Source organism: Solanum stenotomum, chromosome 12 (assembly GCF_019186545.1).
Source record: "Solanum stenotomum isolate F172 chromosome 12, ASM1918654v1, whole genome shotgun sequence".
In the NCBI taxonomy this organism is placed as follows: Eukaryota; Viridiplantae; Streptophyta; class Magnoliopsida; order Solanales; family Solanaceae; genus Solanum; species Solanum stenotomum.
The window spans coordinates 50029066-50051362 of record NC_064293.1 but is presented as its reverse complement, the minus strand read 5'-3'; the positions used below and the strand labels follow the sequence as shown (position 1 = coordinate 50051362).

At 35.2% G+C, this 22297-nt stretch overlaps 5 protein-coding genes across 9 annotated transcripts; 1 reads left to right on the top strand and 4 right to left on the bottom strand.

Annotated features, from left to right (window-relative positions):
* Nucleotides 1–134: 134 nt before the first annotated feature.
* LOC125848587 (ribonucleoside-diphosphate reductase small chain) lies at nt 135–1274 on the bottom strand. The gene has a single exon (XM_049528469.1). The coding sequence runs from the start codon at nt 1201–1203 to the stop codon at nt 214–216; it is 990 nt and encodes a 329-aa protein (XP_049384426.1). The 5' UTR covers nt 1204–1274; the 3' UTR covers nt 135–213.
* Nucleotides 1275–2224: 950 nt separating this feature from the next.
* Nucleotides 2225–6471, bottom strand: LOC125849053 (uncharacterized). Its single transcript, XM_049529048.1, has 9 exons — nt 6177–6471; nt 5942–6057; nt 5123–5176; nt 4991–5015; nt 4695–4817; nt 4128–4294; nt 3951–4020; nt 3489–3587; nt 2225–2503 (listed from the first exon to the last, which is right to left on the bottom strand). The coding sequence occupies exons 1-9, from the start codon at nt 6396–6398 to the stop codon at nt 2447–2449; spliced, it is 933 nt and encodes a 310-aa protein (XP_049385005.1). The 5' UTR covers nt 6399–6471; the 3' UTR covers nt 2225–2446.
* A 1245-nt stretch (nt 6472–7716) lies between these two features.
* LOC125849195 (mitochondrial import receptor subunit TOM20-like) lies at nt 7717–11572 on the bottom strand. Its single transcript, XM_049529227.1, has 6 exons — nt 11344–11572; nt 11126–11204; nt 10025–10194; nt 9893–9940; nt 8635–8724; nt 7717–8033 (listed from the first exon to the last, which is right to left on the bottom strand). Exons 1-6 carry the CDS (start codon nt 11437–11439, stop codon nt 7899–7901), a joined length of 618 nt encoding a protein of 205 aa, XP_049385184.1. The 5' UTR covers nt 11440–11572; the 3' UTR covers nt 7717–7898.
* A 3372-nt stretch (nt 11573–14944) lies between these two features.
* LOC125846314 (B2 protein) lies at nt 14945–18876 on the top strand. Of its 5 annotated transcripts, XR_007444352.1 has the most exons (7): nt 14945–15090; nt 15915–16483; nt 16867–16967; nt 17512–17595; nt 17683–17793; nt 17882–18040; nt 18635–18876. XR_007444352.1 is itself a non-coding variant. In XM_049525700.1 (6 exons), exons 2-6 carry the CDS (start codon nt 15925–15927, stop codon nt 18516–18518), a joined length of 897 nt encoding a protein of 298 aa, XP_049381657.1. In that variant the 5' UTR covers nt 14945–15090; nt 15915–15924; the 3' UTR covers nt 18519–18876. The 5 variants fall into 5 exon arrangements, 4 of the variants coding, with proteins under 4 accessions (XP_049381657.1, XP_049381655.1, XP_049381656.1 ...); XM_049525700.1 differs by lacking the exon at nt 17882–18040 and having other exon boundaries at nt 18477–18876; XM_049525698.1 differs by lacking the exon at nt 18635–18876 and having other exon boundaries at nt 17882–18281.
* Nucleotides 18877–18924: 48 nt separating this feature from the next.
* Nucleotides 18925–20821, bottom strand: LOC125846313 (pentatricopeptide repeat-containing protein At5g56310-like). The gene has a single exon (XM_049525697.1). It carries the CDS (start codon nt 20819–20821, stop codon nt 19382–19384), a length of 1440 nt encoding a protein of 479 aa, XP_049381654.1. The 3' UTR covers nt 18925–19381.
* Between the last annotated feature and the right edge of the window lie 1476 nt (nt 20822–22297).

Below are 22297 nucleotides of genomic sequence, written 5' to 3'. Positions count from 1 at the left end.
ATCCAAAGAATTAAAAAGGGAAACTGTAATAATTGGTGCAGTGCTGTAAAAGCACGTTTCATACTGGGACAATGAACAAACAACATAATAACCAATTATTACAATACTTATACTGATGTTAATGAGACACAAACTTATATAACTGAAGAACATAAATCTAATTATACCAAGATATTTTTAAAAAAATAAGAAAAAGAAGCTAGAATACTAAATTTAGAAGTCCTCATCCAGCTTGAATTCATGGGTATCACCATTACCATTCAAACTGGACATAACAGAGGCCTTCTGATACTCCCCAACTCTCTTCTCAAAGAAATTAGTCTTCCCTTGTAAGCTAATCAGCTCCATCCAATCAAATGGATTCTGGGCATTGTACATCTTGTCATAACCCAAAGCATCCAACAATCTATCAGCGACAAATTCTATGTATTTACTCATCAAATCTCCATTCATCCCCACCAGAGCACAAGGAAGAGCATCACACACGAACTCCCTTTCTATCTCCACAGCATCTGCAATAATTCCCCTGACTCGCTCCTCAGTTAGCTTCGTCCTTAGCAAACTGTAAAGCAAACACGCAAAATCACAGTGCAAACCTTCGTCTCTTGAAATTAACTCATTTGAGAAGGTTAATCCAGGCATTAACCCCCGTTTTTTCAACCAAAATATCGAACAGAAGCTTCCGCTGAAGAAAATCCCTTCAACACAAGCAAAAGCCACCAAGCGCTCCGCGAAGGTTTCGGAACCATCGATCCAACGAAGGGCCCATTTCGCCTTCTTTTCAACACAAGGGATGGTCTCGATTGCACGGAACAATTTGCTCTTTTCGTCAGAATCCTTTATGTACGACTCCAACAGCAAACTGTACATCTCGGAATGGATATTCTCAATGGCGATTTGGAACCCATAGAAAGCACGCGCCTCAGCAACCTGGACATCTTTCATGAACCTTCCAGCGAGGTTCTCTAAAACGATGCCGTCTGAGGCGGCAAAGAAGGCAAGCACATGAGTGATGAAATGTCTTTCACCGGATGTTAGGTTTTCCCAGTGACGATTATCAGAAGATAGATCGACTTCTTCTACCGTCCAGAAAGATGCCATGGCTTTCTTGTACATTTCCCAAATCTGTGGATACTGAATTGGGAACATACAGAATCGATCTGGGTTAGAGGCGAGCAAAGGCTCTTCTGGGATAAGAGGCATTTTTGTTTCTAAAAATTGGATAAGAAATTCTAGGGTTTAGTAGAGATGGCTGCTTGAGAAAAATGGTGGGGAATGTGAAGATATTTAAAGACGGCAGTGGCAAAAGGTGTTAGGTTTCAATTAAAAACAGTGAGCGCGGTATTTGAATTTTTTTAGGAGAAGCTTGCGGGAGAATGAACATAATCCAACTGGCTGGGGGACTAAACTAATGGACCACAAAATTTCGAGTTTCAAATTTTGCCGCCATTATTAAAATATTTCAATATTCAGTTTTACCTTTTCTCTAAAGCGTGCATCGTACGATTTGCATTTTGTGCGGTAAATTTTGGTGCAATTCATTTGTCCAAACGTTCGGTATTAGAGAAACTTTTACCAACTTCTTTTCCAAAATCAGAAATAATTCTCTATATGGGGTTTGATGGATAAGAAAATCTTCAATACTTCTGAAAAAGAAAGTCATTTCATGTTCCGGTTCCAGTCTATTTGTATCTCAATTGTTATACAGTTTAATCTTTAATCATACTAATATTTATGCTCGATAGTAACTATTGGCCATCATTCATCAGCAATGCGTTTCGTTACTCAAACGGATAATAGATCATTCTATTATACAACATATAAACCAATCAAGCTTCCTTCTCCACTAGAAATATATAGGAGTAGTACCCAAAGTAGGAAAAAGAAGATAAAATATTACTGTTACCGTAAGAATTACTTTAGAAAATATTAAATTAATTCCTTTAATCACAACCAACTTAATTGTTGAAAAAACATCAAACATTAGTTATTTCAACCTTTTAATTGATCAGAAACAGTTACAGCAATTGAAACCAAATAGAACCCCTCCCCACCCCTCGACATAGACCATAGAACTTAGAGCAGAGACTTCTCCCTTCACTACCCGACGAGAAAGAAAATAGAGGCATGGCGCTCTGGCAGGACCAGGCTTCCACAGTTTTCACGAAGGAGCTTGCAGGAGAAAAGCAATAGAAATCACCAGAGGGCAGGGAATGAGAGAGAATGATCATTACATGCTTTAGAGTTTAGACAAGCAAAACATTACATGTGATTCTTGATTTACCACATTATGTATTTACAGCAATCTACACTAATGAAGACTAAAAGACTGTTCAAGATCGACAAGGGATTCACCATCTTATCTGTGTGCTGTACAAGAGCTCTGGCTTGAGGAAGTGTACACTTTAAGCCGTACTTCTTACTTAAACAGCGGCAACAATGGATTCTATTCATCTACAGCAGAATCATCATCTTCTGCTATCATCCAAGGCTGCTTAGGACCCTGAACAAATGTAAACAAGCAAAACAAAGAGGATCATCATATAAACGCAAACATTCTAATTCAGAGAATTGACAGGAGAGAAGAGAGAAAAAGTTGATCCATGGTTATTAACTTATTCACCTTACCAGTGAACAAATCAACCATAGTTTTATTATGAATACAAAAATGGATGAGGGACAGAAAACAGCCGGTCATGAACTATTTTCCGATCATTATTTTGAAGCAAATCACTTTTTAAAGAGCACTATGCTATAAATTTCCAGTCATGTTATTTCTCCTACAATGCATAAACTGGTATCTGGCATCTCCACTTAAGCTTGTCGCAATTGCGTCTATATGATATGTTTCCTAACTGCTTTTTAACCATTTCATGAACCTTGCATCCTTCTGACACGGCAACTCGGTACTAATGCTTGCTGGAACGCACTTAAGCCGTTTTCTCCTTTCAACATGATGTATCTATGGTATTGAGATGCTCTTCTACAATCCAGATTAATTATTTTTTCACCACACGTACCAGTTTAGTATTTAATTTACTTTGTAAATTTTGATGTGGTTGCTTAAGCAAGTCACTGCATCTGGGAAACAAAATCATATACAGCACAAGGTGAGCAGCATTCTTCTATTGTCATCTCATTGGCAGCTTTGTCTAAATTACAGTTTTTATGTATTGCCAGACTCTTATACAATACAGAAAACCAGCCCGAGTGCAGTTGTCACTGACGAAGGTGCTTATGAAGCTATAAGGCGGCAAGGTTTTTGTCATTATAAAGAGCTATCAGGCTACGTGTATTAGACTCTAATTTGACACATAATTCATTGGATATTATGTGTATGCACTCTGAATCAGCTATGAGTCACCATACTTACCTAATTGGAATTCATAGCAAATTGTCAGCCTGCTTTCACTAATTTAAAACATATGCAATCATGTAGGCAAACAGAATGCTAAGATTAGGTCCCGAAACCACACTACTGAGTTTACCTTTCCCTGCCGTATAATTCTAGGAGCACTTTCAGTCATATCAACTACAGTTGATGGATCAGCCACACGAACACCCGCATCAACAACAAAATCAAGTCCCTAACATAACCAAAGCAGAAAAGAGAGAGAAACTCAATCCACCATATAACATCTCAACCAAAGAGTGACCACAATAGGACAGGGCACTGACCAAGCAAAACATATACGACACCAAATATACACATACAGATCGAAGACAAAAGAAAAACATGTACAAGAAATGCAGCTAAATTTAAAGAATTAAGCATAGCCAGCTTACGAGTTGCAGCAATAACAGATCCATATGTAAGAGACACATAACACACAAAGGGAAATACAAAAACTTGTTGATCTCTAAATGCAAAAAAGAAGGGGATGGGGTTGCTTGCAAATTGCAAGTACCAAAAGCAGCCTAAAGCAGCGAAATCTTTGGTGGAATAGTACCTCTAGACCATATACATCAGCTATAATGACAGGATCCAGTATCCACTCATTCTCCTTAGGTGACTTGACACTGAACCAAATCAGGAAAACTATCATTAGGTATGTAAGCCCAAAACAGAAGTGCAACTGTGCAAAAATCAGTTTACTCATTTTCCCTGTGCTGGGATGTCAGAATACCTTGTGGATATTAGAGGTCCATCCAACTTTTCTAAGATTGCTTGACAGACAGGATCATCAGGTATACGAACACCAACATTTTTCCTTGAAGCATATTTGGAAGTTGCAGTCCCGTATCTCGTGCATTGTTTTGGTAGCTGTTTGCTAGCAGTTAAGATGAAAGTGTACTGCCACACAGGTGATTAGTAGTTTAGGTACATTGTCAGTATCAAGAGATCTACAGGACTACTCAGACTTGGGTACCCAAAATGTCAAAGATTTAAAGAGTCAAACGATCTTAAGGTCACCTCACGCACCCCCACCCCACCCACCCTGCCCGGAAAGAATAAAGGAAAAAATAAGCATGAAGTAAGTCGACGACCAACAAGGAATTTAAGTAGCGAAAGAAATTCTCATACCACATAGTAAAACCTGATGAAGAAATTCGACTCTAGGATATCACTAGACTCCCGACACTCCCGACATACGTATACCAGATTTATTAAAAATTTACAGCGCATGAATTGGTAAATTTATTAACAATTTATAGCACAATAATCGTCTATAAAACACGTTACGCATACTTACAGGACCGGGTAGACAGTGCTTGACTGCTCGAAAAATGTCTGTAAGACCTTGGGCATTACCACGGGGAAATCCAGTTGTATATGTATCTATGTCGCGGAAAGATCGACAAATGATACTAAGGGGCTGTAAAATCATAGAAGATCGTAAAGAAGACAGCATAAAGGACAGTGCAGGTGACAAATATGGAGGTACATAGGCAGGGAAGGAAACAAAAAATAAATTGAATCAGATCCAGCATCCACTGGGTTGCTTTATCTGATGCAATGGTTCAGTTCAGCAACATAAATGCAACTTGCCTTTGAAGGTTCTATCTCTTTTATTCTGGCCAAAAGAACAAATGAAAAAGAAATGGACATTGTCATCATGGGACCCGAGAAAGAAATGTAAAGCATTAATTTACGCTAACAGAGAGATTTACTGTAACTTACCTACGAAGACGTTCAATGGCTGAATGACTGTTCAGATCACAAACTATTGCGTACCTGTTTGAAAGATGTCAAATATCAGAATTCAGTGTATAAAAGATTCTGATTGAGGCTTAAAGTACACTTCTTAACCAAATTGATACTCCTCCAATTCATTTTTATATAACACAACTTGATATTGCAAAGAATTAAGATGCTATACTTGCAGTGATTGGAATGTGATGATTATCATCCAAATGTCACTGTTTGGGAATGGCTTCCAGCAGTATGTCCATTTTACTATCCATTTGATAGAAAAAATGATGATCACATTATATTCCCTAGCGGACTAAAGTCAACCTCACCCTATCTAATCTCAAAACAACATTGCATTATTGGATGACGATGTTTCAACACTATCAGCGAAGCCTAAATCCATTAAGTGAAGTAGGTTTGATGCTTAAAGTCTATAATATTTAAAAGCCTAAAATTCAGGCTTTATTGTTGAAGTAAGGAATGAAAAGGTAAAATATGATGACCTAGTTTGACTAATGGAAGTATGAACAAAAAAAGGGAGGAAGTCCTAAATACAAGATAATTGATATGCAAGTCCTAGTATCTAGTATACAGAAATGATTGAATAGTAAGTAAAACAGAAAATAAACTTGGAGATATGTGTAAGGTTATATTAGCATTTTCATTTTTACAATAAGCTGGCCAGAAGTTGAACCAAAAAATTTAATATGCAATAATAAGTATAATTAATCCATCAAGAGAAGCCGTTCAGGTATAAACACAAACTAATAAGTATAATTGATAGAAAGGAAGAGAAATAAAACATACAGAGTGTCTGTGGGAATGACTCCAACAGCTCCTCCTTTAAGAAGTTCAACAACTGGATCCAACTTCCAGGAATCCGAGCCAAATTGATCAACTTGAACATAGAGCAATCCATCTTCCTACCACGTTTCGAGTATTAGTACATAAGAAACAAAACAGTAATAAGTCATGCGTAGTCGGAATACTTGCTAATTATATAAGCAAGGAACTGGGCATCTTAAAATTGAGAGATTCAAACCTTAGTTAAGCGAGGAGCCGAGTATTTGAGGCGTTTAGGACTTCTCTTAACCACCGCCAAGGATTGGAATCGGCGGGTTTGGGGAGGAACGGCAGTGTGGAACGACAGGCGAGTGGGGAATGAAGAGAGAGAGCGACGGAATGAGAGAGGCACTGCTCCGGCAACTCCACAGTGTCCCAGTGCTTTAGTTTTCAATGACATCTCTTCCACACCTACAATCATCCTATTGAGAAAGAATGAGACAGAAGACTGGAGAAAGTGGGTCGGTTAGTTGCTGGGCAACTTAATAAATTCACGTCACGACGCCGTTTTCCCTAAATCGAAATTGAAATATGTAAAACAAACAATTGTGGACGTTTGATCTCGTTTTAGAATAGTCACAATCCCGTTCACATGAATAAACTATCAGAAAAATCAACCACACATATGCTACATGATTTAGTTCAATACCGGAGAGAAAAAGAATATTCTTTTAGGTGAAAATAAGGAGGGAAGAAATATCCACTCAAGATGAGATGAAGGAAACAATGTCAATTGCCGAACGGATCATTTGAACACGTTAGGGTGATAAGTTTATATTTTTACATCATAATATTTTATAAATTATATTTTATATTTAAAAAAAAAAACTCATATACCAACTCATTTCAAGGACAAAAATAAATATCAACCCTTTCAGCAAACAAAGCAATTAAATGATGCCGAACGTGGGAACCTTAATTAGAAAGGAGTGAATGTCTTATTTTTAGAATGAAAATAAGAAAGCATAGCAAACATAATATATATAATAAGGCTCTATAGCTATGGTTTCGATAATTGCTCTCCATAGCTATAATTTCATTTGTTACGGAGGCTATGGTTTATATGTTTCTGTCTGTTTGTATATTTCGCTTGCGAATATACAAATAGGGTAAGTATATAAATTGTGCATTAATACATTTAAAAAAAATTCAAAACTCTGTTTATTTACTTCTCTTGTCAATATACAAACAAGGTAATTTATTTTTAAAAAAAAAATCATAAATCAAATACAAATAGTTAAGGTAAACATATACAAAATTATGAATTTATACAATCAGAAATCAAATTATATTAATTTCTGAATTTATACAAATTATACAAATCAAGCGAATAGCAAAAGTTAGAGAAATTATAGCCGCAAATTACAATTTTCTTAAATTATTACTATAGTACCTAGTATACGCTAAATGTTTGTAATTCTTTCATAATTTTCCCATATGGAATCGCTTTTTGGGGCTGATTAACTTAGGCCGAACTTAATCGAATTTCATGTTTTCAATACCGAACATGTTCAATAGTTAAAACCAAATAAATCTGGCTTAATCCTGAATCTGATAAATGGAAGATAGTACAGTAGACATATCCCACCTAATCAAGGCATCCACAAGTTAACTGCGAAATTATTTCTGAATTTGAAAAGCCAAGCAGAACATAGATGTGTCACAACCAGCAATTGACAAGACCGGTAAAGGGGGAGGGGCAAAAATGACAGAAGTTGACCAGGAGCGCAGGCACAATATTCTAAAACAGCTTCATGAAATCATTTTATAACTAGTATGAATCAAAGGACAAAAGACTGTTTAGACAAAATCTGTTACACCAGTAAATCCTAGCTATATGGCAAAGCTTGAATCGCCAAAAGCCATGTTTATGCGGGAAGAAACTACATGTATTTTGGCCTGTAAGACTGTATTGTGGCCCTTATCTTGGAGGAGAATGTGCAGGTGGCGGCACATTAGATTTCGCAAAACCAACCCATGCAACAAGTCCAACAGCAAGTATTACCCATCCAAAAATGTCATATTTCAGATCACTGCTCTTCTTCTTCTTCGAACCCTGAATGTACGAGCAGACAACGAATGAAAGGTTAAGCAAGTCCTCCGACTGTGAAACTCAGGTCAATGAAACCAGACAACTTCCTTTTGGAATTTCATTACTTCAAAGGAACAGAACAAGAATGGAAAAAAATGTGAAGAACAATTTTTAAAAAAACAGAAACATAACCACCAAACTATGATGAAGGCAATTTCCACACAACGTATTTAATTTTTTAAAAAAATTAATTGTGGTGTCCTTGCCAAGTTGCAGTCCCCTGACTAATTCCATGGAATACATGTCACCTCCCACCAACAACAGTGGTGATTCTATCCATCAATGCTTGTCCACCAAGGCTGGAACAGATGGGAAGAAATCTACTCTAGTGTTTGTCCCTGAGACCTCATGGTTCTCAACCCACTTCATTGACTATTAATTCACACCCTTGGGTGCAAAAAGTTTTTAATTTTGTAGGCCATAGAAGGAATTGTGCAATGCACTTTGAAAAACAACCCGCACCGCATAGAAAATGAAAAAGAGTAGGACTTATTTAGAACAAAATAAAGTAGCTTGAATTAATAGAAATATACATCAGGGTGAGGGGAAACTAAAATTACAATACCTTTGTACTTGTTGCTGCAGTAGAAGGTCCTGGTCCCATAGCTTGTTGAAGGGGACCTTGTTTGTGAATCTGGGCATGCAACTCTGAAGCCTAAAATAATGTACAAGAACATAAATAACAAACAGAAATGACATTCATACACGATAAAATAATTAATCAGGGCAATTGGTTCTCATAAAATGATAAACAAGGGTAATTCCCAAGGGCAGTATGAATCACCTAGAAGGACATTTACAAACATATAAGCTATATCAATAAACATCCAGCACGCCATTCATTCCACAAAAAAAAAGATGCAATGAAATCTAAGGTCAAACTTCTTTCAATTCTTCGCCACCTAAGAAATATGAACCTATGAACTATCCAAAGAATCTTACAGAATGTTTAATAGAGAAGAAAAGACCAAACATTCTGATACCCAAACTCGTTGTTTAAAAAGTATACAGATCATAGTTCTTTCTTCTTATTATTTTGAGAAAGGTAGCATTGTAAAGATCATAATTATCAATAGACAATTTGAAGAACTAAACATGCACAAGGTGTTGGTAAATATATGCAAGTGAAATTCAAAGTATCTACTGAATGTGAAGCCATTGCATAGTTGCTAAATCATACTTAAGGTGAACATTTTTCTTTATAAGATACTTAGGGCAGGCAATTTAGCATGCCTAATCAGTAATGATGAAACTGCACAACGTACCAGAGTTCAATGAATTGATCAAATAATGTGTTAGTGGATGGGATGAAATGGGCTAATCCCAAACTAGGCCAAGGACTTTTTGAATAATGTTACATTGAAAGACTGACTTCGTAGATTTCCCTTCTACGTGCACCAATTAGTTTGATGTTTTCTTCTACTTCTACAAACATATTATTTGAGACTACGGCCTAGCTAACATCTAAAATTAGGATATGCTTCGTCAAGAATACAACATGTTACTCTGAGCAGAATGAATTATGTGTTGTTAGCTGATTGGAAGAGAAAAGGCTGTCTCAAACCACTATATTTGAGCAATCATGCGGGGAATCAATTACACATAGAACTTCCTTTGATGGATGAAATTATTTATTGTGAAGGAAATGAATAGGAAAATTGAAGGCACACTGTGCCAAACAATCAATAAAAGAGGAAAGCTCCTCGAAGTACACATGGAAACTACTTGCGTAGGCACTTCTTCCAGGGAACAGTTAATCGTGTGACAAGAATTCAGCACATTAAACATACTAAAGGCTAACTAAAAAACTGCACTAACTTTACCTTAGTAGAAACTTCAAATGATTTCTGATAAAGCTCGTTTTCTGGATCCTACAGTTAACAGGAACAAAGCTATGAAAATAAGCCTCAAAAAATGCACTAAAATATCAAAATTTGCATAGACAAAAAATATACCGCATCAACAGCCTGCTGGAAGCACTGGGCTGCTTTGTCAAAGTAAACCTTAGCTTCATCTTCATCAGGATTTAGAAATCCATGGGATGTATATGCATTCCCCAAACACCAAATGGCGTCATGCTTCTGTGGATTAACCTCCAAAGCCTCCTCTAACTTTGAGATAGCATCTAGAGAGTATATTGCCCAATTAGAAAACAAGAACAGATAATACTATTACTATCTTCAGTTCCATCAACTTATTACAAGAAAAAGGCCCAAGATTTCAACCCACCCTTCAAACATTTCCTTCTGCAAAATGAGTATGCCATAATAGTATGGTCTTTAAGCTCTTAGTACGGAACTTTAACATCTATAATGCATGCCAGTTCAAAAATAATATATGGTCTTAGAGCGAAATAACAAAATTGTTTGATTACTTAACCATGAAAGACAACATTCCTACTATGCTATGAAGCATGTCTTTGGTTAGTTACATAAATGTCCCACTGCTATATAAGGGCATCGAAAGTGTTTAATGTGTCTCATCCCTCTACTCCTTTTTTTAGGCTTTACGTTAAATTCTTACATATGGGCTCAATGCCAAGTAATTTCTCACACTCACAAATCCATATGGAAATTCATAGGAGAACCCAAATTTGGTTACTTGTTGGGGAGAGTGTTGAAATTAATAGGTCATATCCGATTTAAAAGGGCATTCAAGATGTTCAAGAGGTTACACTTGTGGTGTCACCTATCAGTTGACAGTTGATGCAGTTAGAATGAAGATCATGGGAGACCAGATTGGCAAAGGCAAAAAAAGTTAAGTGATCCCTTCCCACCTTCCCATCTAACTACACCTACCTTGGAGGGTAGAGTTGCCCAATAGTTACACTAGTGGAAAGAAAGGTGGTTCTAAAAACTCATTAGGTCACTTCACATTCATTGCCCTAATTTGGACTGATTCCTTGACCAGAATTAATTAAATTAACAATCCAATAACTCTGATAGCATGAGCGGACATTGTCCAATAGCCAATTCTAGGAAAACTTTTCAGCAGGAATTACAATAGTAGTACTAGTACGGAAAATAGTACTAGAAAAAAATACTAGAAAGAAATACCAGATATCATCTTCTTTGATTCGCTGACAGACTGGAATTGTGATAATTCCAGCAATGCACCTCCCCATCTTGTCAAATTCTGCACGAATTAGTAAGAAACAAAGTCACGGTTAATTAGTCAATAAGTATATAACATCAATTAAATAACAAGTTAGAGCATGAGAATATGCATATGTTGTCTGCGAGTGATAGGGGCACAAGGAAGAAAAGGTACGTGCCTCAGCATCAAGAGGATCTGTAGCATATGTGGTTTCGGCAGTCTTGCGAGCGTGCTCGAAGAAGAGGAGTCGGTCGAAATCACTTTGCATATCCATGACGAACGATACTGAAACTGACGATCCTTTCCGCTTCGTGCGATAACTTACTGTGTTAGGGTTCTAAACTTCAAACTTGAGACCTCGTCCGCTTATCTTGTAAAACACCAGCGGACTTGCCGATGAAGTGAGGATACCCTCCGGATTGGGCCTATTAGAAACCATGCGAAGATGGGCCTCAACCTGATTAAATAGGCTGGACAAAATTCACAAATGGCCACAATTACAAGAATGGCCTCGGAGCCTTGAACTTTTGACCTCACTTATATCATGACCAAAATTTCAAAGTTAAGCAAATTTTAACTTTTAACCTTGAAGATCTTTTATAGAGCAAGAAGATTCAAAATTTTAAGTTGTATCATGTTGTATGAGTTAAAATAAGGATCTAACAAATGGTTGCATTAGGAGACGATACATATCAAGATACAAAATCATGTTATAATTTAATATGTGATTTTGATTGGACAAGTTAACATTTATTCTTATTGAATGCGGCACAACAATGAAAAGTCATCTTACTTTTGAATAATATAAAAATAAATTACTCGTGGTCGGTCAAGATAAGTCTCACCCCTAATTCCAAATAAGTTGGGACTTGCTCTAATAATTACATCCACCTACATAATAACTTACAATGTGCTAATCATAATCAAGCAAGGCGTTGCTAAATTATAGGCTACAAATTTAAGCTCTACTTCTTTTGCTTATTACTTTACAATACTATTTATAAGCTATTGTTCTTCAACTATTCTTGATAGTGAGTAATTAAACATTATGAATCTAATATTTCATCATTATCGACGTTCTACTGAATTTCAAATACATATTTAACTAATATCTTAAAAACAATTTAGAGATAAATAAGTGTATCAAAGATGCCATCCACAACCTATTTACAATTTTATGCCAATCGAAATGATGCTACAATAGATCGATATGATATAATACCAATGAGACAAGTCGAATTATTCAAAAGGGTTTAAATACTAATTCACAATTAATATTTATACCAATGATCATAATAAAATCCAAGATATCAATGTGATTGTAGTGTAATTCAAAATGCAAACAGTTTCCAATTCATGAAACATATCACATCTATAAACTGTGTGTTAACTTGAATTTATTAGAATTAGGTTTCAAATTCGATAAATAATGGACGTGATCCAAATATTACAAAACTCATTATAGAAAGATGTCCAACTAAAGTTATCAGAATCATTATTTATATATTTTCTATTTAAACCATTATCTTTTCAAAAACTAGATTAAAATTAGAACGAAGAAGTCATGACAAAAAGAAATTCACTCATTCTTGTTACAAATTCAAAAGCAAACATTGTAATAATATCTTGATATTCATATAAAGTATAAATAAATTAAAACATGTCTACAAAAATTGTGATCAAGTTATTAGTATTCTTTTATTTTCAATTAACAATAATAAAAAAAGAATTATAAAAAAAATTAACAATAATAATATCAAATTTAAATTCTAAAATATGAAGCAAATTTAATTAAGTTATGTTTTAATACGAATACTAAGTGCCCGTTAGGTCATACGATATGAAACCATAATTTGAAATCATGATATACGAAATCATGAGATGAAGTTGGAGTTCTGTTTGGACATGTAATTTGAACTTGTTATGTTGTATATATGTTTTTTCACAAACATAAAAACTTATGAAGTTGTAAAACTATTAAAATTGTCTCAATTCTTTATACAATCTTACCAAATAAGCACAAGTTTATAAAATCGCATAACATACTATTACAAAGATATCAGTAAAAAATACAATATTTATAGATCAAGCTTTAATTCAATACAAAAACATAAGTTGTAGTGTACTAGTATTTAATATAATACTCCCACATAGTACGTACAATCTTATCACATCGAACTTGCATTTTTCGCTCGTATGACTGAGAAGATGAACCAACATTATTACTTTGAGTCATTTGTTGGTAAATATATTTAATAAGAAATAATGATTTTGGAACAAAAATTAATTTGAAGTAATGATGAATTCTACATTAGTGAGAATAATTATTTTATGAGATGTAAATGGTTTAAAAAATAATGATACGAATTATAAATTTTATTTACATATGAAAAAAATAGTTAGTAAATATAAATGTGACGTTGTGAGTCAATTTTGTATTTGAAAAATCTCAAATCATGATTTTTGAAGAATTTGAGATTTCATCTTCATAAGATGAAATCATATGTTCAAGCACTAATTTTATCTCATAATTTTATATCTTAATACGAAATCAGATGTCGAAATGATTACTAAATATTCAATAAGATACTTATAAAATACTTAATAAAATAAGAATAAATTTTAGGTTTAGCAAACATAAAAATCATATTAGTGCTCTATAGCTACATTTTACTATTTGCGCTCCATAAGAAAAACATAGTTTGTTATTGAGTATCGGATTTATATAAAATCGCAGACAACATTTGATTATATAAAATCGCAGGAATCTAATTTGTATAATCACAACGATTTGTATAAACGGGTGTTTGTGTCTATGAAAATTGTGTCTGTGTATGTATATGTTATTTGTGTTTGTATATTTGCATAAAATTTGAATTCATATACAATTGAATCGAGTTAAAACAAGTGTATTTGTATATCAAATCTCTCTCGCTTTATATAAACACAAATTATACATTGTATTTTGTATAACTTGTGTTTATATAAAGCAAGAAAGAGAAAAAGACAAAAGAGAACTGGGCAGGAAAAATTTTGTATTTATATAATTATAAGTGTATATGACGAAGAGATATGTATTTGTATGTATAGTTTTTTGTCGCTTTATACAAACACAAACATAATTTATACATTTGTGTTTATATAAAGTGAGAGAAGTGATGAAGAGTGGCAATCGAGATTCAGGGAAGAGAGGCGAATGACAAAATATTTACTAAGAATTATAATTAAATAAAACTGTGGTTATAATATTTATTTTGAACTAATAATTTGCTACTTAAACAATTTTCCGTGAAAATAATCACAAGATTCAAAATAAAAAGAACAAATTCATTTTCTAGTCCCACTCGAGTGGCCCATTACTCGACCGACAGCACTAACTTTCACCGCATGTCACGCGTGATTAAATTCACCGAGCCGACTGGTCATCAGGAATTTGAAATGGATATCCCGGTCACCCTGAGCTCCATACTCCCTCCGTCCCTATTTACTTGTTCATATTTTCTTTTTTGATTGTCCCTATTTAGTTATCCATTTTGACAAATCAAAATAGGACAACAAATTTTTTCCTATTATACCCTTATTTACACTTCTTGAAAATTGTAAAAGTGTATGCTGTTTCCCTCCAATTTATTTCACTTTAATTCAAATAAGTGGTTGTAATTTTGAAGTGAAAGTTGTCATAAGAGTAAAATTGTAACTTCACTGTGCTAATCATTGTTGCCTTAATCTGTGTGTCATTTCTAAAGTGAACAACTAAAAAGGGACGGAGGGAGTATTATTTTTCAAAAAAATATCATGGCATTTATGTGATTAACTGAAGAGGTAAGGGCATTTCAGCTGAAATTTGATTCATAAATATCCAAAAATCTGTACCACCTTCTTCTCCGTCGCATCTTCCGGGTCTTCGCAGCCGAAGTGATAAAGGGTATGTCTTGTGTATTTATTTTAACTTTATTCACTCTCACTCTTTCTACAGTTCTACATCTATAGATTTGGTAAATCCCAAAATATAGGGTTTCTGTGATCTGCTTTTTCACTTTTTGTAGTAAGCTTTAATTTCGGCCTTATATATTACTGCATTTTGGCGTAATCTCGGATTCATCGGATCAAGATTGTTTGATATTGTAAATCTCTTTTGAAGTTATTTTGCATGATTATATCCATTTTGCTTCTTTGATCTATTTTCCTTTAGTGAATTTAGCAAGATGAGTTATTCATGTCCAGCTTTATTAGATTAAAATTGACGCTAATTGCTATTTATATAATTAAGGCTTAAACTATTGACTTTTGAGTGCACATATTATTAACACAGTATACTTGTACGTTTTTTCAAGTTTTTGTTTATGCCAATTGCCAACAAACCATATTCTCTAGGTATACTTTTTCTATGGAGTTAGGTGATTTATGATTTATGTTGCAATTACCTTGATGTTGATTGTTGAGAGTAGTAACTGATCTATATCGGAAAAAGGGGTTATTCAGATGGTAAGCACCCTCAACCTCCAACCTAAGTTTGTGGGTTCGAGTTACCAAGAGAGCAAAAGAGGTGGGAGCTCCTAGTAAGGGGTAAAAAGAAATAAAGATCTATATCAAGTATAAATAATGCTACTTGTTGAGTTAGAAAGTTCAATGTTTTGTTGTTTTTTTAATCATATGCCCCTATAGATTGAATTGCTATGGTTGACTCACTTTTCATGATTGACAAGTTCTTATGATTTGTTTGTGCTTCTTTAAAATAATTGCATTTAGATACTGCAACATGGAGAATATGCAGAGCTATTGGCAATTTGGCGACGAGCTTCGAGGACAATCAAAAACCTCAGAGGATCATAAATGGTCAACAGCTGCTCTAAAATTGTCCGAACAGATGAAGTACAAGGGTGAACGTAGGAATAACCTTGACCTTTCAAAGAGCTCTGCTGAAATTAGACCCAGGGGTAATCATATGTTTCAGGAAGATAACAAGTGGGAAAGCCTCAACTTCAATATGTTAAATTTGGAAAGCAAGATGACGGAAAATATGAGCAAGAATCGCATTATGGATAGCATTTACAATGCAAATCCAGTTTATCTTAATCCCAATTTTAACAGCTTGGGAAATTCATCTTTAAGCAAGTTCAATGCTAGCAACTATACCAAGGAACCAAGCAAGAATAGCAATAACAACGTTGAGAGCACAAATGGAAATAACTCTGTTGACAAAAGGTTTAAGACTCTGCCTGCTGCTGAGACACTGCCGAAGAATGAGGTTCTTGGCGGATATATATTTGTTTGTAACAATGACACAATGCAGGAAGACCTAAAGCGCCTGCTCTTCGGTAATTAACTTTTCCCTATCATGTTAAGCATTGTCTATTCAAGTGTAATATTGCATTTGATATTCAATAGCCACGGATTTTATGTTTTGTTACTAGTTGGATAAACTGCATGTTGAAGCTGCTTAGTTAACGACCAGTGGTTTTATGCTATTTTATTATAGAAGCTCAAAGAGCAACTAGCCAACAATTAAAGAAAATGAATTCTGACTTTGTTACTAGCTCTGAGTACTCTTCTTCAGAATTGCTATCACCAATCCTCAACTCCAATCACACCATAGCCAAGTATCGACAAAAGTTAAGATCATTGATATATAGATGATGACTAGGAAGTAATTCTTTCCAATTGTTATCCCCTTTGCTCAACTCCAATCATTTACTTGCAGGCCTTCCCCCTAGATACAGAGATTCTGTGAGGGCAATAACACCAGGGTTACCCTTGTTCCTATATAATTACACTACTCACCAGTTGCATGGTATCTTTGAGGTTAGTTGCAGAAACTTTTTTCTATATTGTGATTGTGTGAGTTCAAAATGATGATAAATCAACTGTTTTATATTTCTATAGCTCAAGTGTAAATCAACAACAAATATCATGTTGGATGTTGCATTCCGTACAGATTCACATCATTGTATATGATTGCTTTCAGTGTGAAGCATAAGTTTATATTCGTACAAAAGATTGGCTGCTTCTTCTCCTTTCAGATTTTCTTAATTCTGTGGTTAGAAATTTTTCTTACCTTGTGTTAAGCCTGGTGCCTTGGTGTGCTATGTACTTTATCAGGAACCTTATGATTTTGTGGCTTTTGGCCTGAGCATTAACTTGCTGAGCTCTTATTTCTTGCCAAAAAAGAGCTATATGTTGTTAAATATGGCACCACAAGCTTCTTTTTTTAAATAGCTTCAGTCTCGTTACTTCTCCGACTCTGTTTTAATTTATGCAATGAACATAGATATTAAAGAAAAATTGGATTCAATCCAATTAAGTATCTGGCATGGACCATGACTTTTTCTTTGAACTATCTGGGCAGGCATCGAGTTTTGGAGGTTCCAACATTGATCCAACTGCCTGGGAGGATAAAAAGTGTAAAGGAGAGTCAAGGTTCCCTGCTCAGGTAAGGTTATGAATTACAGCTCATTTTCTATTGAGGCTTTTGAAGGATCTGTGTAGATTTTCTTAGTTTCACGTACTTAATGCTTAGGTGAGGATCCGTGTCCGGAAAGTCTGTAATCCTTTGGAGGAAGATGCTTTCAGACCAGTTTTACATCATTATGATGGTCCCAAGTTCCGTCTGGAGCTCTCCGTTCCTGAGGTAAGATGATCATTCACATATAAGTTTCATGCACCTGTTATGGGCAGACTACAGGTTTTTAACCCCTAAAACCTTATCGGTTTTGCAGACTTTGGACTTACTAGATCTCTGTGAAAAAGCCGGTGTGTAGGTGCTATGTGCTCGTGCTGGCGTCCTGTACTAGTAAGCATAAAAGAACTGTAGCCTATGTGAATGTTATAGGTTTGTGGTGCATGTCAGCAGTGTGCTGTCCGTAGATTTTCCTAGCGTAAGCTTTGGGGTGCAAGTCTGGTCAAGAGGTTGTAAGTTTAGGATTGGCTTGTGTTAGCCAAATAAGTGCAATGCTTATCTCTGAAGATATTTGCAGAGTGGCTTCACAAATTTAGCTATGTAATCTTACAGTAAACTAGAAACAAGTAAGACGATTATGTAATGGGTCAAGATCGAATGTGTTTCTGTATCTGCAGAGGAACTCTGCTTCATGTGATTTGTACCGTATGAATTCTTAACATTTATTTCCATTTAGGGAATGCCAGTGCGTGTCCACTAAGGCTAGCAAACGGACAGGACCGGATCAACAGGACCGGTTTTACCGGAACCGGTCATCGTTACCGGAACCGGATCTTACCGGAACCGGTTTTACCGGAAATTTCCAAAGGTTCNACTACAGGTTTTTAACCCCTAAAACCTTATCGGTTTTGCAGACTTTGGACTTACTAGATCTCTGTGAAAAAGCCGGTGTGTAGGTGCTATGTGCTCGTGCTGGCGTCCTGTACTAGTAAGCATAAAAGAACTGTAGCCTATGTGAATGTTATAGGTTTGTGGTGCATGTCAGCAGTGTGCTGTCCGTAGATTTTCCTAGCGTAAGCTTTGGGGTGCAAGTCTGGTCAAGAGGTTGTAAGTTTAGGATTGGCTTGTGTTAGCCAAATAAGTGCAATGCTTATCTCTGAAGATATTTGCAGAGTGGCTTCACAAATTTAGCTATGTAATCTTACAGTAAACTAGAAACAAGTAAGACGATTATGTAATGGGTCAAGATCGAATGTGTTTCTGTATCTGCAGAGGAACTCTGCTTCATGTGATTTGTACCGTATGAATTCTTAACATTTATTTCCATTTAGGGAATGCCAGTGCGTGTCCACCAAGGAATTTGTCATAAAAATATTTGTGTTGATGGTGAAAGTCTATCCAACAAGAAGTTTTTTGCAGAAACTATGTGGCTCTCTTGGCCATAACAGTGATTAAGTAATGTGTCCCCAAACTTGGCTGGGACTGATAATGGTCCTTCAGCTGCAGTTTTGGTACCTTTAACTTCCCAGCTATGCTTTTCATCATATGAGATAACAATCTAGATAACATTTAACAAAATAATCATGCTAAACATTACTTTCAGAATATTTTGATGTTGACAGACGGCGCAATACACAATTTGTTTTTCCCTGTACTTTCATAATCCAAGGTTGAAAAAAGGTTCACTGACCAACTTTGCAGGGTTATATTTCCAATCTGTAATAGATAGTGAAGACATTTGTCGTCCTCCAATTCTTACAAATGTGGTGGCATTCAGGTCCCGAAATGCAGTAGTCGTGAATTTTGGAAGGATCCAAAATCACGGAGCTGCATTTACAAGGCTCCAACCGGGTGTTTTCTTTAAGCTTCCTTCCTTCATCCGCTTCCTTAGTTTTACCACATCGTCCCATCTTTCAGCTTCTGCATACATATTAGATAAGACGACATAAACTCCATGACTATTTGGATTCAAAAGCAGAATTTCTTTCACAGCTCGTTCTGCAATATCTACGTTTCCATGGCTCTGACATGCATGTAATAAGGAACCCCAGATAACCACATCAGCCTTCCAAATCATTCCTCTTATGAGCTGCTCAGCTTCTAGTAGTTTCCCATTCCGTCCAAGAATGTCAACCATGCATCCGTAATGCTCAATCTTGGGATCTATACGGTATAACTCTTTCATGGAGTGAAATATTCCTTCACCATAGTCAAATAACCCAGCATGGCAGCACGCTGACAGAACCCCAACTAATGTAATGTCATTTGGCTTCACTTTTTCTTGTTCTAGTTCCTTAAAGAAGTTAATTGCTTCTTTTCCATGTCCATGGGCAGCTAACCCGCAAATCATTGCATTCCAAGTTGCAATGTTCCTTTCTCTCATACTGCTAAAGCACTTGTTTGCTTCTACTATGGCACCGTTCTTTGCATACATGTTCACTAATGCCGTTCCAAGAATCACTCCTAATTCCATCCCGTTTTCCTCCATATACGCGTGAATCTGTTCTCCTAATTGCAGACTACCTGACTGGGCACAAGCTGACAACACAGAAGCCAATGTAGCTCCGTTGGGCGCCATTCCATCCTCAAGCATACGCTCAAACAACTGAATAGCATCACCATACCTATCATTCTGAGCAAACCCACAAATCATCGTCGTCCAAACACTCAAATTTCTCTCAGGAACTTCATCAAACAATTGCCGCGCATCCCTCAATACACGAGAGACGGAATAAGCCCTGATCAAACCATTAACAACATGCAAATCTAAATCTAACCCAAATTTGATAGCATGACAATGCACTTGTCTACTAACATAAATACACATCACGTTGGAACAAGCTTTTAGTACAAAAGGGAATGTATGTTTACCGGGAGCGACGCAAAGTCTTCGCATCTTTACATAAAGAAGCAAGGCTTGTCGGGGATTTGAGCTACCAGCTTGAGCTCTTATGAGAGTGTTCCACATGAATGAATTGGGTTCGTTAATACTGTCGAAAAGTCTTACTGCATAAGAAAGGCTGCCTGATTCTGAGAGAGCAGAGAAGGACAGTAAACGGCTGGCGGCATAATTGTCGTGGATACGGGCCCTGATGATCATCTGGGCATGGATTTGCTTGAGTTGATGTAGTGAAGTACATTGGTCGGCTAGGAGAGAGAGGTGGGGAGGATTGCGTGATGGTGGAGCAGAAGGAGCATAGGTTATACTACAGAGGTACCTGTAAATGTAATGGAGTCCCCTTATCTTGAACAGTTCCATTTTGGCGGAACCATAATTCAGAACCAGCTTTGAAATATATATATATATGAAGTGTTTTGTCTATTAAAAAAAAAATACTATAGTATTTCGGAAATCTGTATCATTTCATTAAAAAAAAAAAAAAAAAGGTCTCTGAATTTTAAAGTAAAATACTGTATGAAAAAATAGAATTATCAAATTAAGCCATTATTTAAAGCGATTCACCAAAGTAATATATTTTTTAATTTTTTTACAAAACTAGTATAAGCGTATTTCACAGTAACGTTTTAGGTATAATTTATTTTTAAAGCTGACGATGTTAAGTTGAGAAACATTACTATGAGTAACGTTTTACGCTAAAAAACGTTACTCATAGTAACGTTTTATAATACGATACTGAGAGTCACGTTTTACACCTTAAACGTTACTCACGGTAACGTTTCTTAAGAATCCAATCAAGGGACATCAAATCCTGCAAATTTAGAATCGAATCCTGCAAAGTATATATTCCCTCTGTCTCAATTTATGTGACATATTTTGGATTTCGAGAATCAAACAAGTTTATGTTTGACCACAGATTTTTCACATATTTTTTAAATAATTTGAATTGTCAATAATTGTCAATAATTGTAACTTATAGTATTTTTACGTAGTTTACAAATATATAAATTTCATTTTTAAAAAATTGAAGATTACATGAACAAATTCTCGATCAAACTTAAATTGTTTGACTCTAAAAAAACGAAATGTATAGTATAAATTGGAATAGAGGGGGTATATTAATAATTTGTACTCTAAAATGTTCTTTCTTCAATTAGTGGGAGATAATTTGTGTATACCGATAAAAAAAAATTCTTATCAAATTATTACACTAAAATTCATAAAAATATAGATATCTTGTACAAACTATAGCTATATTTGCTGGATTCAATTTTAAATTTGCAGGATTCGAAGTCACGTGATTAGATTCCTAAGAAACGTTATTGTGAGTAACGTTTAGGTGCAGAACGTGACTCATAGTAACGTATTATAGAACGTGACTCATAGTAACGTATTATAAAACGTTACTCATAGTAACGTTTCTCAACTTAAAGGCGTCAACACATAACTTATTTTTTAAAAATAAAATATACCCTAAAACATTAATGTGCAATACGTTTATACTAGTTTTATAAAAATCTTAAAAAACATATTATTTTGTGGCTTAGTTAGGTCAAAAATTAAATTACGGAAAAAAAAGTACTTTTGATCCATACATATTAAATTATCTGATCAAATCTGAATTACGAGCGACAAATCACGACGATAATCCAAAGCTTGCCTTTACCCTCAACTCTGAGCTAAAAGAAAATGTATTTCTCTTTTTAAACACAATTTTATTTTCTCTTTTCTGAGTTTTCAAAAAATCATTCGTAAAAAAATAAAAAATTCAAATTATTTCCCTTCATTTTTTTATTTTTCCAAAAATTCTTATAAAAAAAGCCCTTGAATATTATT

Coding starts and splice junctions, on each gene's coding strand:
- LOC125848587 (XM_049528469.1), bottom strand. CDS start 1,203: ATGCCTCTTATCCCAGAAGAGCCTTTGCTCGCCTCTAACCCAGATCGA.
- LOC125849053 (XM_049529048.1), bottom strand. CDS start 6,398: ATGATTGTAGGTGTGGAAGAGATGTCATTGAAAACTAAAGCACTGGGA. Junction 5,016..5,122: donor GCCATTGAACGTCTTCGTAG/GTAAGTTACAGT, acceptor TCTTTTGGCCAG/AATAAAAGAGATAGAACCTT. Junction 4,818..4,990: donor AAGAGATAGAACCTTCAAAG/GCAAGTTGCATT, acceptor ATGATTTTACAG/CCCCTTAGTATCATTTGTCG.
- LOC125849195 (XM_049529227.1), bottom strand. CDS start 11,439: ATGGATATGCAAAGTGATTTCGACCGACTCCTCTTCTTCGAGCACGCT. Junction 11,205..11,343: donor CAGATCCTCTTGATGCTGAG/GCACGTACCTTT, acceptor TAATTCGTGCAG/AATTTGACAAGATGGGGAGG. Junction 10,195..11,125: donor ATCAAAGAAGATGATATCTG/GTATTTCTTTCT, acceptor TATACTCTCTAG/ATGCTATCTCAAAGTTAGAG.
- LOC125846314 (XM_049525700.1), top strand. CDS start 15,925: ATGGAGAATATGCAGAGCTATTGGCAATTTGGCGACGAGCTTCGAGGA. Junction 16,484..16,866: donor CCTAAAGCGCCTGCTCTTCG/GTAATTAACTTT, acceptor ATTTACTTGCAG/GCCTTCCCCCTAGATACAGA. Junction 17,794..18,476: donor TGGAGCTCTCCGTTCCTGAG/GTAAGATGATCA, acceptor TCGGTTTTGCAG/ACTTTGGACTTACTAGATCT.
- LOC125846313 (XM_049525697.1), bottom strand. CDS start 20,821: ATGGAACTGTTCAAGATAAGGGGACTCCATTACATTTACAGGTACCTC.